Below are 15970 nucleotides of genomic sequence, written 5' to 3' on the forward strand. Positions count from 1 at the left end.
CCGATGACCGGCAAGAGTCACTGCTTAAATCTTCCCCCCGTTCGCTGGCTTGTGGTTCCACGCCCGCACACCAAGCTCCTGCCACACGTTGTAGCGCTCACTGAATGTCATAGTCACAAGAGAGCTCGCTGCTATCGCTCAAATCACCACGGGAGACGGTTACACTCCCGCCTACACGCACACACATGCACACACGAGCGCACACACACACGCGCACACAGCCAGCGACAAGCTCGCTGCCACAGAGACGCTCGCTAATAAATCAGCTGCTTTTGCTGCATCCGCTGAGGCAGAGATAGATCACTGCAGACCTGCTGTCCTGTAGTGTCCTCCCGGCTAATTCCGGCACAATCCGACGCCCGGAGTCACGTCTGCCGCACAGAGACGAGATGAGTGGCTATCCCGTGAAACCTATTTCTGGGCTCCATCATCTTTGCTCCCCTCTCTCTCGCTCTCTCTCTCTCTCTCTCGCTCTCTCCCTCGCTCTCTTTTTTCTCCCCGCACTGCCTTCGTCCCCCCTCTGGTTGTATGTGTGTGCTGAGCTCGCTCTCGCCGCGATCACCTATCTCTCCAGATCTCAGTGTTTCTTCCTCCCTCCCTCCCTCTCTCTCCCTCTCCCTCTCTCTCTAGCTATCTCTCACTCTCCCTGTCTCTCTCTCTCTCTCTCACTCTCCCTCTCTCTCTCTCTCTCTCTCTCTGTCTCTCTCTCTCTCTCTCCCTCGCTTCTTCACCCGCTCTATCTTTGTCACACTCCGTACGCATGCAACACTCCCCGTTCAGACCCGATTTGGGTGGTGCTTGGGTTGGCGCACTAGTGCTGGCGGGAGAGCCTCCCTGTGTAGGGCTGTGTCTCCTTCTCTCAGGTCTGGGATGGGGGACTGCAGCTAACCCTCTCTGCTGCCCCCTTTTCCCCTCTGCAGTCCTTTGTCTCAGTCTGCAGGGCAGGCAGATGTCTCCCCAGCTCTCACTACTGCTCTCTGTCTCAGCACCTTGTTATCCACAGGGTCTCTCTCTTCTTGCATGCGAACACTCTCTCTCTCTCTCCTATGCTATTACAGAGTATTCTGCTCCTATTTGCCTGGGAGAGGATTACACAGGAGAGAATTCACGGCTCTGCCCCTCCCCCTTATTGTATTCATCCGACAGCTCACCTATTTGTCACCGCCCCCACCTTTTCTCTCTCCTCTTACTCTCACTGTATCTCTCTCCTCCTCCCATTTCCCCTCCTCCACTTCTGCCCCTCCACCTTCTTTCCATCTCTCTCTCTCTCACCCTCTTTTTGTCCTAGGAGAGATGAGCACTACAGTACTCTGGCGTGACATTGAAAGCTGCATTCATTTGATTAATGTTGTGGTGGTGTATGATACTGTACAATGCCTCTCCCCCTTCTTCCCCACACACACGTATAGCTACCCCCCCCCCCCCCCGCCTACACACAGACACCATCACCATTGCCCCCTCAATGTGTTACACCTGTGCAGGACTACTATGAGTCATACACCAACGCCAACATAATGATTAGAAAGAGCTACCCCCCCCCCGAGTATAAGGGGGGCGGTAGAGGGAGAGGTGGCGGTATGAGGAGGGAGGGAGGGTGAGGAAGGAGGGTGAGGAGGGAGGGAGGGTGAGGAAGGAGGGTGAGGAGGGAGAGAGGGTGAGGAAGGAGGGTGAGGAGGGAGAGAGGTGAGGAGGGAGGGTAAGGAGTGAGGGTGAGCAGTGAGGGAGAGGTGAGGTAAGAGGTGGAGGGAGAGATGGCAGTATGAGGAGGAGGGGAGAGGGGGTGGGATGTGGAGGAGGAGGAAGGGAGGAAAGGGGGTCAGGGTTACATACAGGTTTGTGAGGGGTGAGAGGGCCACGTGTCTCTGCGTGATGTCATGCTGACGGTCAGTGTTACTGCGTTTCCTCATATAAAAACCAGCCAAGTTGTAAGCAATCAGAGTAGCGGAGAGCACGTCCACAACCACAGTCCTAACACGGCAGCCTCTGCAGTGAATCAATGATTGATCTCCTTTGCTGGGTGTGTGTGTGTGTGTGTGTGTGTGTGTGTGTGTGTGTGTGTGTGCGTAAGAGAGAGACAGAGAAATAGTGTCAGTTCAGCATCTTCAGCAAGGGGGCTTTGGAGGTTCTGCCCATCAAGGACACATGGTGAAGGAGTCATGTGGAGGAGACAGGCTGGGAGGCGTGTGGCTGGCCCTGGGTAGTTCTGGGGCCTCTGGAGGCCTGGCGTCAGCCGGCTGGAGCTGGAACCAGGGCCGCCCAGGCTTAGAGGAGAAACATCAGAGCGGCATGGCACACGAGAGAGGCGAGGCGCAGGTGTGTCATCAGTGACCTAGAACAGCCAGCTCGAGCATGCACACACACACACTCAGGGACACACATACTGTACACACAGAACAGCCAGTTCGATTATACACACACACACACACACACTCAGTATCACACATACTGTACACACTGACACGCACCCATATACACGCTGATGGATTCACATGCACTCAAGCAATAAATTCACACACAGGGACAACACACACCCACGTTTATATGCAATATTGTTAAATGACCTTGGTTCTTCCTCTAAACTGGGGTAACCCCCTCTGCATATTGAAGTGTGTTGAATATTGAGCTGTGTTGACTTCACCAACATAACAAGACTTGGAATCAGGTCCCTGCTTCAACTCGTTTGTGAAAGGGGTGGAAAATCTCTATTGAACCATCTTATTGTTTAGAATAGATCCTTTGTCTCATCTAGCGGTGACCTGTGATAATCTGGTAGCCCAATCGATTCCCAAAGATTTCTGCAGTCTATCTTTGGCCAATAGGCTGCTGGTCTGTTGTGACGCTAGTGTTGACAACATGGCTACAACAGCGTTAGCACATCTGAAGGATGCATCTGGTGCTCTCATTCTCCCAGCATAACTCTGGTTCATATGTGCTTGTAACCATTAAGCTCACCATTAACTGTCTCAGGGACGAAGCTCCACATGGTTCCGTCCTTGAAGAATCTGCCCTCTAGTGTTCATGCAGGAAACTACACCAATCTGTTCTTTGGTTTATGTAACGCCAGGACTAATAATGTATTAATTCTCCTTGGATGTAATAGTTGGAAAATTACAAGAAATAAATGACAAAAAACTCTAAAATGAGACAGGAAACTCTTCCCAGCTTGCCTTGTCTAGCATTTATTTATTATTCAACCATCAAAAAGGATTTTCAGTTACTAAATGTAGACTTTTCTTAGGGATGTCAGTAAGACACAGATGAATTCTAGCAGTGCAATTTATGAGCATTGGAGCACATCAATATTGTAGTACAAAGCAGTGACATATTACCTGTCCCTCTAACTAGAACCAATCCAGACATACAAGGTTAGGGACAAAGGTGAACGCATAGATTTCTTCCAGAGACAGACAAAAACCACAGCACTGTGTTGATCAATTAAATCTGACCAGCATTGTTCGGTGCTGAAAAGGGAAGAGGACACCAGAGAAGCGGGGCTATATTGTTTCAAATAAAGTGGTTGAGATGGTGCAAAATATTGTATTAGCAGTTAAGGGTTCATCCCATCAATGAAGACATTATTAGCCATAAAAAAGAAACATGATCTGGTAGAAATAAATATTACAAGTCACTGTATATTATATGAACATATGGAACAATTAACCGGTAATCAAAACCAAACAAACAAGCAAAAGAAGAAACAAATCTCTAAAGTGTCAATGTTATATGAACCAAATCTAGAAAAAAAACAAAGTCATGGAAGCCCTCTATAATTAACATGTTTTTAAAGGCATGTCTGGATTTCTAATGTTGAAGCTGGGTTGTGTTTATTATGATACGTTTCTCCATATACAAAAGCATCTTCTCTTAAACTCTACTGTTCTCCAAACTATATTCTCCCTCTATGATAAGTGTACTCTTTAGAAAAAAAACAAAAAGTAAGAGATCTAACCAACAAACAAACAAAAAATGAAAGTAGAAAATGGCAGCCAAGGCGAGGAGAGCTCTTCCTCATCTCTGAGGACGGGTGAGGGCAGAGGATGACGACAGTCACCATGGTGATAGAGCGACAGCCCTTATATTCACGCTGATACCTGCTGTCATCTGGTAGTGGAGGGGACGTGCCACATCGTGCGGTGTGGTGTGGGATTATGGTGGCGTTCTGTTGTGACACATCCCGAGGGGGGGGGCTTCCTGTGGGCTACCTGCAGCAGGGCTGTGGTCAGGAGCGGTCCTCACCCACCCTCCCCAGGTCAGGAGCGGTCCTCACCCACCGTCCCCAGACACACTGACTGCTTCCAGGGCGGGGCTGGGTCTTCCACACCACATCTGACACGAGCCACTGGTGGTTCACACCATCATGACGAGAACATTCTGTCGACTTTCTAAACTGCTCAAAATCGCGCTCCTCCCGGGCCTCTGTCATATTTGACGACTCGACAAACACTTCTGCATAGACCAGAGGGAAATGGGACACATTGCTTAGAAAGGAAACATTTCTGGGGGACAAACGGACGAACACTTTCCTTTTTTCATTTGCGATAGTTATAAAGGAAGTAAAATAGCATTCACGTCCACATTGTGCTTGTTAAGCTTAAGGTCATCTCAGTGAGACAGCAGGTTGCCACTTGAACAACAAGGATGATGGACAGGTAGTGTTCTTCTTCAGGGAGGGGGGGGGGGGGGGCGGATCTGCAGACAAAGGGGCAGGGGCAGGTCGGAGGATGGGGGGGGGGGGGGCAGAGAAACAGGGCGAGTGCAGTACAGAGGCGAGTGAATAAGCCTGTGTGTGAGTGAGAGAGCTAGAGCAACAACACGTGGGTGAGAAAGAGAGAGGGGAATGACAGAGGAGGGGGGGCATTAGCAGGCGCACCCCCCTTCACTGGCGGGCTGTTCCGGAGGCTTCTCCAGCTTTATGTCAATCACTGAGGGGGAGAGAGGTTAAGGATCGCCATGAGACAAGTGAGAGAGTGGGCTCAGGAAGGCCTGTGAACTACACACAGTCAGAACTACCCAAGCAGCCTCATGAACAGACACCATTAACAGGTACGGTTTTCATTCTAGAATAAACGGTCAATCAAGTTAAATAATATCGGTATGAGCACCTACTCATGGGGTCACATCCCCACAATATATTGTGGGGATGTGACCTCAAATAAGTCTCACTTTTGGACCGGACTGACCTTTCTAGATATAAATACAGAACTTCTGAAAACAAGTTCAACTGCCTTCGAGAGCGCACACACACACACTCCCATCGGAAGAAGGATACTGTCTTCTCTGCTCTTGTCCTGTGTGCTCTCCATGCCAGGGAGGGCGGCCGCCACACGTCTGAACAGCTGGACAGAGAGAGAGAGAGATAAACATGCATATAGAGGGAGCGGACATTCATACCTCTAATGATCCCAATCCACCCAACACCACAGGCCAGAGCTTGTGCTTTGACAGAAGATTCATGAATTCTGATTGGCCGTGCAGAAGGAGTCACGGTGTCAGCTGATTTGAGAAGAGTACGTTAAGAATAAGGTGCTACAGACCAAATCTTCTAATTAATCCATTTAATCATTAATCAGAAAATCACCTCCCAAAGTCAAAATTTGAAGGCAAGAAATATGATGAGATTTCACAAGTCCTTGGCATCTCAGCTAGATTAAAAAGGAACTGGGTGATAGACCATGAACAACTTGAACACACACTTCTTTCTTTTCAACTTCAAAACTAGCTAAAACACTTACAAATGTAACTTAATATGTTCAATCAGAATGAACTCATTCACATCTCAAGGCTCTAATCACTTCCAATCAAACGTGGGGCGAGGATTACTCTGAAGACTGTCCCAGCTAGAGGACCAGCTCAGGGCTGGAGTCCATAGGAAGGCCTGTACACAGTCATCTGGTCATGGGTTCTGACCCATACAGGTTCTGACCCCTCAGTAAGTTTTCAGAGAAATCCAGAATCCCCGCAAGATGCAGTGCAAGCCAGCACGAAACACACACAAACACACACGTGTGAGGAAATCCTAAGCACGGCACACACACACACACGCATGCGCTCTACCTGTTTGACATTGTAGCCTGTCTTTGCACTTGTTTCAATAAATAGAACATTCAGCTCTTTGGCTCTCTGTTCCCCTTCCTCTGTGGTTATCTGTCTGTAGTGATCCACGACCCAGGACACACACACACACACACGTCCACATAACAGATGAACAGGAAGACACAAGACAGAAACAAAACAGAATGTGAACACATGGAAGTGGAGGGATGATGTGCGTCTCGTTCTGCTGCTGTTGCTGCCCCCCTCGGCTACCACCGAGTGCCTCTCTCCCAGGCCCAGATGAGCTGAGGACCCTCTCATCAGGAGATCCATATTAGAGGGCACAGGGAACTGAAAGCCATCAATTACTCTGGCCTTGGATATGACAGGAATATTTGACGTCATAGCGAAATGCCAATCGGATCTTAGGGGGCTAGCACAAGCTATCAGATCTTCCTAAGTGAAAGTGAGTTGCGGTTTTTGAAGCATGAGAATTCAACCGGGCTCTTGACCCTGTATTCTGCTGTGACCCTCGACCTCTGACTGGGGGTGACCTTCGGAGGGAGCGCGCGCGCGGGGGGGGGGGGGCGGCAGCACAGGCAGCCAGGACAGAGAGCACGTCTTTGTCGCACACTAACCTGCTTCACGTTGTAGCCAGCTTTAGCGCTGGTCTCAATAAACATTACATTTAGCTCTTTGGCTTTCCTCTCACCCTCTTCAATAGATACTTGCCTGTGGTAGATAAGAAGGTTAACAATGCACATCAGCAGAGACGAAACTCCATAAAAAAAAGGAGGATGTCATCCGTCACTTTTGCATTACAGTCCCATCACGCAGGACTCGACAACAGCACAGCTTGTCCTCACCGGCTTACAAATTAGCGTGGTTAATCTTTTCAACCCGTTTCACATTGATCTCTACAGTGGCTGAATCAGGGGGAAAGGGTCTAATGTTCCCCACAAGTCACCGCTCAGACACCCCTGAGGGAGCCATTGTTGTCACGGATTCACTGCCGGTGCACTCTTAATCAGCCAGCAGTAACAATCAGTAGCTTCATCAGTATGCACTTACGGAGCCTTCCCTCCACGGCTCTGACAGGGCCTGGGGGAGCGGAGCTCTGAGCCGGCCGGCCTACCTTTTGTCTGCAAGGTCCGTCTTGTTGCCCACCAACATGATGATGACGTCACTTCCCCTCTCCGTCCTGACATCGTCGATCCATTTTGTGGTTTGCTGGAAGGAGTTGACGTCTGGTTGGAGAGAGGGAGGAAAGAGGAGAGGACTGGTGTTAGTCTGGGTCTGTGTTTGTCAGACAAGTAGGACCTGAGGGCAGGGAGAGCCTGGGACACTAACACTGGGTTGTAATTACCTGTACATATAACACGCCTTTCTAATTGTTACTCCACCATTGAGCACCATTTCTCTATATTTAGCAACAGCAGCCCAGTCATTTTTACACTGAAATATATCGTTCTCATTTCTGCACATCCTAGCTTTCTAATCAACCCGATATTAGTGGGAACTTGAAAGCCATAATAGACTACATTTTACATTTAGTCATTCTTTAGCGGACGCTCTTACTAAATACTCTTGAAAAGAGTGACCCTGTAAAATAACAACTGATGTCTGACAAGGAATGAGAGCTCATGCAGCTTGACTTCAATAACAAGTTTGTAAATGTGCCCTTATGATCGCAAATCCTCATTATTAACTCTTGACATTGTATTAATAAAAACAGAATTTGGTGAATATAAAGGTGTCAAAGGTCTTAAATAAAAGTAACTGCATTGTATTATAGCTGTTTGCTTAATGTTAATGATCATTCAAACGAGCCATGCTAAAAAGAACTGATTCATAGTCATATCATGCATGCAGGTATACATACAGTTTTCAAATATTAAAACACAAATCTAGTGCAAACACAGAAACTTAAACAGTAATCATGCAGAAAGTAGAATCAGAAATTAACCCTTTTCAGAGTGGAAACACATACAGAGTGTGAGGATCACGTGAACAACGAAGAAGTAGAAACGGGACAAAGGAAAACAGGGAGGAGGGCTTCAGGAAGAGGAACAAAAAGAACCAATGGGACGACAGAAAGAAGAACATGGAACCAGTGGCGAGAAAAAAAAAAAAAAAAAACGAAGATGGGACATCTTTCTTGGCCTCCTCTCCATCAACAGGGACCGCCCACTCACTTGTGATGTCATAGACTACCACGGCCACGGTGGAGTCGCGTATGTAGCTAGGGATCAGACTCCGGAACCTCTCCTGGCCCGCTGTGTCCCACAACTGGAGCCTCACCTGAGCAGCCACGTTAGCACCAGCACACAGGGCGGGCGGGCGGGAGGGAGGTGGGGGAGAGATGGAGGAGAGAGAGGGAGAGGAAGAGGTGGTGGTAAGAGGAGGGAGAACTGGACGGGGGTTGACGGGGGGGGGGGGGGGGGCACACACGCACGCACGGCGGGTGAGCCAGTGGGGTGGGGGGTACCTACTTGTGATGTCGTATACTACGACAGCAGCGGCTGAGTCGCGGATGTAGCTGGGGATGAGGCTACGGAAGCGCTCCTGCCCAGCCGTATCCCACAGCTGCAACCTGATCTGGGAGAGGACGGGAGGAGAAATCAAAGAAAAGGGAAAGCAACAACAAAGAAAAAAGAAGAAAAGAAAAAAAAAGAAGGAATGAAGAAGAAAAATGAGGAAAGAAAATCGCTCAGAAATAAAAGGGAAAACGTGAGGTGAGAACGAGAACAATTACAGAAACCAAACTTGGCTGAAAGTGGAACTCTTGGATGCAAAAATGTGGGTTTCTTAACATAGATAAAGACAAAGAGAGAGAATTGAGAGAGAGAGAGAGAGAGAGAGAGAGAGAGAGAGAGAGAGAGAGAGAGAGAGAGAGAGAGAGAGAGAGAGAGAGAGAGAGAGAGAGAGAGAGCAAACAAAAGAGTGAGACAGCAGGCTGCACGCAGGCGTGTGCGTTACGTCTGTGTGACTAGACAGGGAGCGGTCTCGGCCCGTGAAATCAAGAGTTTATTTGCAGCCTGTGCTTAATCAAGCTTCAACTTGAGAATGAACAACACAGGAAAAGGAGAGGGAGGGAGAAGGAGAAAAGAAGGGTCGAGTGGGTCGAGTGTGTCTTAAGGAGAGAAAAACTGATTAGGGAGGAAGACGCCAAGCTGGAACCCATTTCCAGCAGGATTGGACAGCTCGTCAGCTTGTGAACATCATCAGAGAAAAGGTTCTGTTACATCTGCTACAGGTGAAGCAGTTGAAGCGCACACATACAACAGAGTGATATGGCTTATGTCATTAACAGCTTATATGATTAACCTGAAATCACAGTGGAGAAGCAAGCCCACAATTTGATATCGAAGTGTCATGTAGTAACCATCCTATTTGAAACTAAAACTGAAAATGTAAAGGGCAAGTAATGTTACATGTTATCTACCCACAAACAGGAAACGACCAAAATGAATGGATTAAGTATAAAGAATAAAACTTACTGTTCTGTCTTCAAGGTACATCGTTTTTGACAAGAAGTCTATTCCTATTGTTGCCTGAGGAAAAATGAGATGACACGAGATTGAGAATATAGTAGGAAAATACTTAAGAACCACTCTTGCAAAAAGCTTTAAATGTTTGTACTTTGTACACTTTGGGCTCACCTGATAAGTGTTGTCAAAGCTGTCGTACATGAACCGGGTGATCAGTGAAGTCTTCCCCACTGAAAAGACAAAAAACACACAGTAAACATTAATGTTTAATTACATTTCCAAGCAATTTCATACAATTTTCCTAATATAATCAAGGTATTACGGCCTTTAGGTGTAGATGAGTAGTTAACACTGACATGGAAGGTCTTGTCAGTTAGGCCAATCCAGTTGCCAACAATTAAGGAAACTATAAGAATGACCTCTGCCACCTCATAGGGAGTAAGTTATTGGCTCTCAGAACTTTTATTCAACGTAGGTGTCATCATCTGGCTACATGTCAGGGTCATGTAATGCCCCCCAGCACCCCACCCCCTCAGTAGCCCCAAGCCGGGCCCACCCTCAAGAGGAATGCCGGGGGACTCTCCCTTCACTGGTGCAGTCCTGGAAGTTGGAAGGCCCAGCCTGGCTATACCACCCTGCCACACCCCTTTCTCACCCTCAAGAAGTATGTGACCCCACAAGCCTACACGAAATACAGAATATGTGGGAGATTAAAACTGGGGAGTTACAAACTACAGACAGATAGAAGAAAAAGAAAGCCACTGGCTCCTTTAATGACTTCCTCCACTCCAGAGAATGTGTGAGCTAGTATTCATTTCCACCCCCACCCTCCTTTAAATCTCTCCTATTACAGCTGTGTCACTGTAGCTACTGTTGAGGCCCGGAACCTGATCACCAGTGTAGACAAACAACCTCATCTAAAATGCAATCTGAATGTCCCCACCATCAGTGAATGTCCCCACCATCAGTGAATGTCCCCACCATCAGTGAATGTCCCCACCATCAGTGAATGTCCCCACCATCAGTGAATGTCCCCACCATCAGTGAATGTGCACCAATGGCACTGAGATGGGGTTGTTGTTGACCTGCTGTTGATGGCTGGACAGATCTGATCGATGACTACTGCTTTGGATAAAAGCATCTCCAAATTAATTTATGTAAATGAAACAGTCAAACCTTATGTATCGATACACATGTGTTGTATTTTCTTGGCTTACTTAAGCCTGAGCAAGAAAAAGAAGAGTTTGGACCAGGAAACAATATCCTCAAAGATATAGGGTGTTGAGCTTTAATCTTTTAGGAGCCCACATGGCCTTTATTGAACTCCTCAATGTGACATGTGGGTCCTTTCCTCACCTTTCTTTCTCTGCATCTATGTGGACAGAGTGGATCAGGGGTGCAGGGGAGGACAGTGGGGCAGCTGGCCCCACAGTTGAGACCTTAACTGGATTGAGTTTAGCCAGAAGATGTCCTAAATCTTGATAGGAATATCTGCTGAATATCTGCTGTCAAGTCAACGTAGATGAAGTCTGGAGAACACTTCTGCTTCAAAACAGAGCAGTGTGACGACAAGTGAGGCAACGAACACAGACGCAGAGTACATAATGTGCACAGCACACCCGAGGAGCGACGAATAAATGTGAGTGCCCTTGTGACACAGTCTGCTCCAACATGTTCAGAGGGTAGGAGTATAGGGTGTGTCTTTTCAACAGAGCCATGACTTTAGGCCTTTGTAACGGGCAGCCTGTGACACAGGCTGTGTTCAGAGCCAGATGGGGTCACTGGCAGACACTGGGAGTGTTAGACAGCTGAGACACACATTTACTGTCATCGAACAACAGTGTATGAGCTACTCCTCCAACTAAGTTTAGCACAATATGTTGGCTTCAGAGTGCTGTTCATGTAAGTCCAACATCAGATAATCAACCAAGGGTAAGAGAGGAAAAAGGACAGAGGAAGATGGAGAGGTGCTGTGAGGGTGGGTCTCAATGTGTCTTCGCCTTTAAGATGATTTCCCTTCAACCATTTGATTGTTTTATGCATAGGCCTAGTTCTTCAAATGTAGGCCTAGTTCTTCAATCAAGTCACACATGCTTGATCGGCTGGCTGTTTCAAACTCCTACTTCTTCAACAAATGTTGTCCTGAATCCAGAACACCCTCTCTAACATCTGAAGGCCTCTTTTCACAGACCACGTCCTCCTCCTTCAGGTTGTCTCTTGCCCCCTGAACATGAGTCTTAAGAGGTCGTGACTCCCCCTCTATTTCAAAAGCAGCTGCTAAGGCCATGGCAGCAGAAGAAAATCTGTCTTTTCGATATTCCTAATTACAGGGCTTAGGTAGAGTTAGTGTTTCAGGTTAGGCTAACTTCTCAAACCCATTATTAAGCATAACTTGAACACCCAGAGGCAAAGTTCCACTCCCACGTCATATTCATAAATATATATATATATATGTTTAATAACTCTAGTGTAACTACCATTTAACACATTTTGAATATTCATGGGCATTTTTTTGTTGCAATGCGCCTAAAGCACACTGTATCACACAGCAGCCTGGAAAAAAGGATTAAGGTAATGGCTCTGTGACATTCAGAGCATGTTTTTCACTGTCAAAATGACATTCATCTGTTGCCTGTCTCTAGGCTACACTGCCAGGAAAATATTTTACTCATAATTGCACCTAAAGAGGTTGTTGCATTCCTCTGGATGCAACATCATGTAAATCACAATAGTAGTGAACCTAACAGAAAAACAAAACATAGCACATAAGGATTGCAGGAGCACCCACAAAACCATAAATCTTGACTGGCCGTGATGAATGGCTGTAGGTTTGCTGCCAATTGTGTGTGTAAGCATGTTTATGATTTAATCTGCAATGAGAACATATTGCCCAACATCCGATATCCATCCAATAGTAGCTCTACTGTTTCATAGTAAAACACATAGGTAGGCTAGGTATTTTATTAGTGGTAGCAAACTAGTTAACAATTGGATATAATCTCGAATTGTACACTGTCCGTTTCGCATTCAACATCTGCACTTAAATTAAATCAAGACGGCTTAGATGGGCTAGATGTATGACCTAAGCCAAGAAAGGCCCTGATGACCACAGCCCTTCCATTGGCCTACCTAATCACTACATCTGCCAGATAAAGTTTGGGGTGAACTAATCAGAACTCATACTAAGTGAAAGATACAAGGCAACATTACGTTCAAATGGCAAGTTTCACCGCTTGCTACTCAAACTAACCGTAGTTAAACTAGCCTGCTGATGTTGTAACTAGAGCTGTTGACGTGTCTAGGAGGCAGACCTTAGCCTAGCTTCCTAACGCTAGCTTACTTAGCTAGAGTCGCTAGCCAACTAGCTAACATTAGCTATCGTCGTTACAGTAGCTTTCTACTTCATCAGCTGAAGGAAGTAACGGTAGCTACACTTACCGCTCTGTTCGCCGAGAAACACCAATTTAAATTTCCTTAGCGGGTTTCCGAAGTCTCCGGCCGCCGACATGGCTGCAATGGTGTAGCTATGCCAGTCGTGCACAGTGAGGTTAGCTAGCTAGCCAGTTGGCTATCCTACTTTTTAATAGGCTAGAGACTCTGAGTCGCTAGCTTAGCTAACTAGTTTAGTAGAGCTAGCAAGCTACTAAGCTAGACTAGTTTTCAAGTTGAGGGTTCGGGACACGTAGTCATCCAGCTAGTTAGCTAGTGCTAACACAATTATAACAGGTATCTAGCAGGCAATTGGTGAACCTTTTTTATAAAATAATATGAACTCGTAGATCTAAGAGTCGTAGTTGAGACTTTAGAGACTCATTGCCCTGCTGATTCTGTCCGTGCTCCTACTCTATCGACATGGCTAGGCTAGCTGTCAGCTGCTGCGAACACAACCCACACAACAATTTGATTGACACAACTTTGACCAATCCAAGTGGACTCTGGCATTCCGATGGATAAACGTGGCCCATAAATACGTACAAAATAGGGGATACATTTAAAAAATGTTTTTGACGTGCTTACAGTAGTACTAATTCTCGTTTGTCAGAATTAAATTACTTTAAGAGTGTTTTGCCATGGGGATCATGGGTTGTATGAGATTATTTTGTGGTGAAAGCAAGATTTGACTTGAAAACGTTTATATTATCGTGTGGTGAATCAGGCCACAACATAGATATAGCCTACACGTGAACTTGATGTGTGACAATTATATAAAAACATGGACATGTATTGATATTCGTTTTGTATAATTATAGATTAATTACATCGTGTAACTTTTTCTGTATAACAGATATGTATGGGATACACATACAACTTACAAACATAAATATAAAATGTAAAATAATCAACTGTGTAGATTTATGCTGTGGGGCCACTGTGATCAATCAAAAAAGTGCGGAACTAATATTATTTTTCCACAGTTTAGATACAGTTTAGTAAGGTGGACTAAACGGATATTGCGTATGTGATCTTGGATGACGGCATGTGCAAATTTTGCTGTGTATTTACTTAGTGAAGGTTTTGCTGTGCATTTTGCCTCTTCTGTTTGTAACTAGTTTTGTAAAATATTGAAGCAATGAATCCTGTCATTCGAAAGGTATTGTATCTGTAGTCCAAATGTATTTTGCCACTCGGACATAGCTAGCTAGCTTGTTAGCAAGCGTACCCACTACAGACCACTAATAGTGTAATACTGTAGAAAGCTACTTGATAGAAAGGTCAAACCAAAACAGCCAAGTAGACCCAAGAAAAACATTAACTTGCTTATTAGTAACATTTTGCCAAGAAGCAAAAATCATCCGACTGGCAAAAAATTAGTTACATGTTAAAATCCTTGTAGCCTGCTTTCAGTTGTCTTTTGGTTTAGAATGCTTTTTTTTTTTTTTCAGTTACAGATTTCTGTCGTTCAACATTCACGTGCACTGGACCAAGCTACATCTTTGTTAAGCAGGTACAGTAAGATAGTCCTTTTATCAACCACCACAATGTTTATAATTGCCAATTTGATTAGCTTTCCCTTTGGCTGCTGGGAATTTATTGGTGCAGTTCCTTTCCCATTTTTCTTCTTTCCTTCAAGTCAGTTGGAGGCTGTTCTGAATATGTGTTAATGGACACAGTTGTTTCTTCTTATTTTCAGATTAAACATTTCAGTACAGCATCCTTATCAGGGTAGGTTAAAACATCATCAGTGAATAGTTGTTTTGTCAAGTGTCAATTAACAATTAATAGTTAATCAATTAACTATTGTTCACAGGCAGCCTGGCATCAGCAAATGCGAGACAATACAGAAGCATGCCTACTCATGGAATAGGCAGATACAAGTACCTGTTGCCAAGAGAAGCAGTAAGTAGAAACATCTGGTCTTATTCTCAGACACAGGTTGTATAGTGTGCTAGTATTGTGTGTTATGTATCTAAGGCTTAAGGATAATTGATTGACCACTGATCTGTGTTGCTTGTAGCCTAAAAAGAAGAAGGAGAGGAAACAGATGAAGAAGATCAAAAATCCAACAGATACAGAGTATGGGACGCTGAATGTAAAAGTGTCCGGCTATGACATGGTCCTCGTGGAGCACTACATGCAGTACGTTCACAACCTCTGCAATCGGCTAAAGATCAAAGTGGATGAAAGGTAGGAGACGGTGTGACGATGAATATGGTGAAAGTCTAAAGAAGTATAACTACATTATCACAGAAGTATTTTAGTTAACTTCTTCTTCTAAGTTAATGAGGTGGGATGTTCTAACTCTGATCCACGCAGCTACGCTTTACCCACAAAGAGCACAGAAGTCATGCTTATGCCGGAACAAGGCACCAAGATGTATGTAGATGCCATCCTCAAGACCCATGAGCGAGTTATTCAGGTAAAAGTGAATAAATAATACACTTTTCACTTATTGACTATTGCATTTTACCTCCAGAGATAAAACATTGAAAGGTTTCCAGGACATGCTTGTTGTCGGAGAAGAGCTTTTTTGTGTCTCATTCCAACTAATAATTTACAATGTTTTATTTACAGCTGAGCCAACTGAATGCTGCTCTGTGCCCCATCTTTATGGAGGTTCTTTTGAAGAATCAGCCAGAGGGGGTTAAACTCTCTGTAAAGCAGGTAAGCTTAGAAGTGTACAAAATCTTAATGTTTTCCATTGTAGCTGGTTCATCTTCATTCTTCAGTAGATAAACACATTGTCCTCTCATGTTTTTACCCAGCACACAGAGGCAGATTTCCTGTTACGTTTCAAGGCACGTCCAGAGCTGGAAGGGCTTCTAGCAAAGATGAACTGAAGACAATTCCACTATTAACAGGCTGGACAGCTTTTTTTCGCCTTTGGAAGAATGGATGTACATTACTTTTTTCAACTTGTTAAACGTTGATCCTATTGTCTATATTAAATATTATTTTGTTCATGCTATTGAATAAAAGGGGATGGGAAGTGGCAAGCATTTTTTATT

At 45.4% G+C, this 15970-nt stretch overlaps 2 protein-coding genes across 5 annotated transcripts; one reads left to right on the forward strand and one right to left on the reverse strand.

Annotated features, from left to right (window-relative positions):
• Positions 1-3155: 3155 nt before the first annotated feature.
• rab6a (RAB6A, member RAS oncogene family) lies at positions 3156-13375 on the reverse strand. Of its 4 annotated transcripts, none has more exons than XM_067256953.1 (8): positions 12963-13375; positions 9696-9754; positions 9534-9587; positions 8229-8334; positions 7169-7280; positions 6055-6148; positions 5270-5336; positions 3156-4922 (listed from the first exon to the last, which is right to left on the reverse strand). In XM_067256953.1, the coding sequence occupies exons 1-8, from the start codon at positions 13030-13032 to the stop codon at positions 4858-4860; spliced, it is 627 nt and encodes a 208-aa protein (XP_067113054.1). In that variant the 5' UTR covers positions 13033-13375; the 3' UTR covers positions 3156-4857. The 4 variants fall into 4 exon arrangements, with proteins under 4 accessions (XP_067113054.1, XP_067113056.1, XP_067113057.1 ...); XM_067256955.1 differs by lacking the exon at positions 6055-6148 and adding an exon at positions 6672-6765; XM_067256956.1 differs by lacking the exon at positions 8229-8334 and adding an exon at positions 8526-8631.
• A 589-nt stretch (positions 13376-13964) lies between these two features.
• Positions 13965-15958, forward strand: mrpl48 (mitochondrial ribosomal protein L48). The gene is made up of 8 exons (XM_067256693.1): positions 13965-14115; positions 14408-14469; positions 14656-14687; positions 14773-14861; positions 14980-15149; positions 15279-15381; positions 15537-15626; positions 15728-15958. The coding sequence occupies exons 1-8, from the start codon at positions 14095-14097 to the stop codon at positions 15800-15802; spliced, it is 642 nt and encodes a 213-aa protein (XP_067112794.1). The 5' UTR covers positions 13965-14094; the 3' UTR covers positions 15803-15958.
• Positions 15959-15970: the final 12 nt, after the last annotated feature.

This window comes from Osmerus mordax, chromosome 19, assembly GCF_038355195.1.
Source record: "Osmerus mordax isolate fOsmMor3 chromosome 19, fOsmMor3.pri, whole genome shotgun sequence".
NCBI classification, from domain to species: domain Eukaryota; kingdom Metazoa; phylum Chordata; class Actinopteri; order Osmeriformes; family Osmeridae; genus Osmerus; species Osmerus mordax.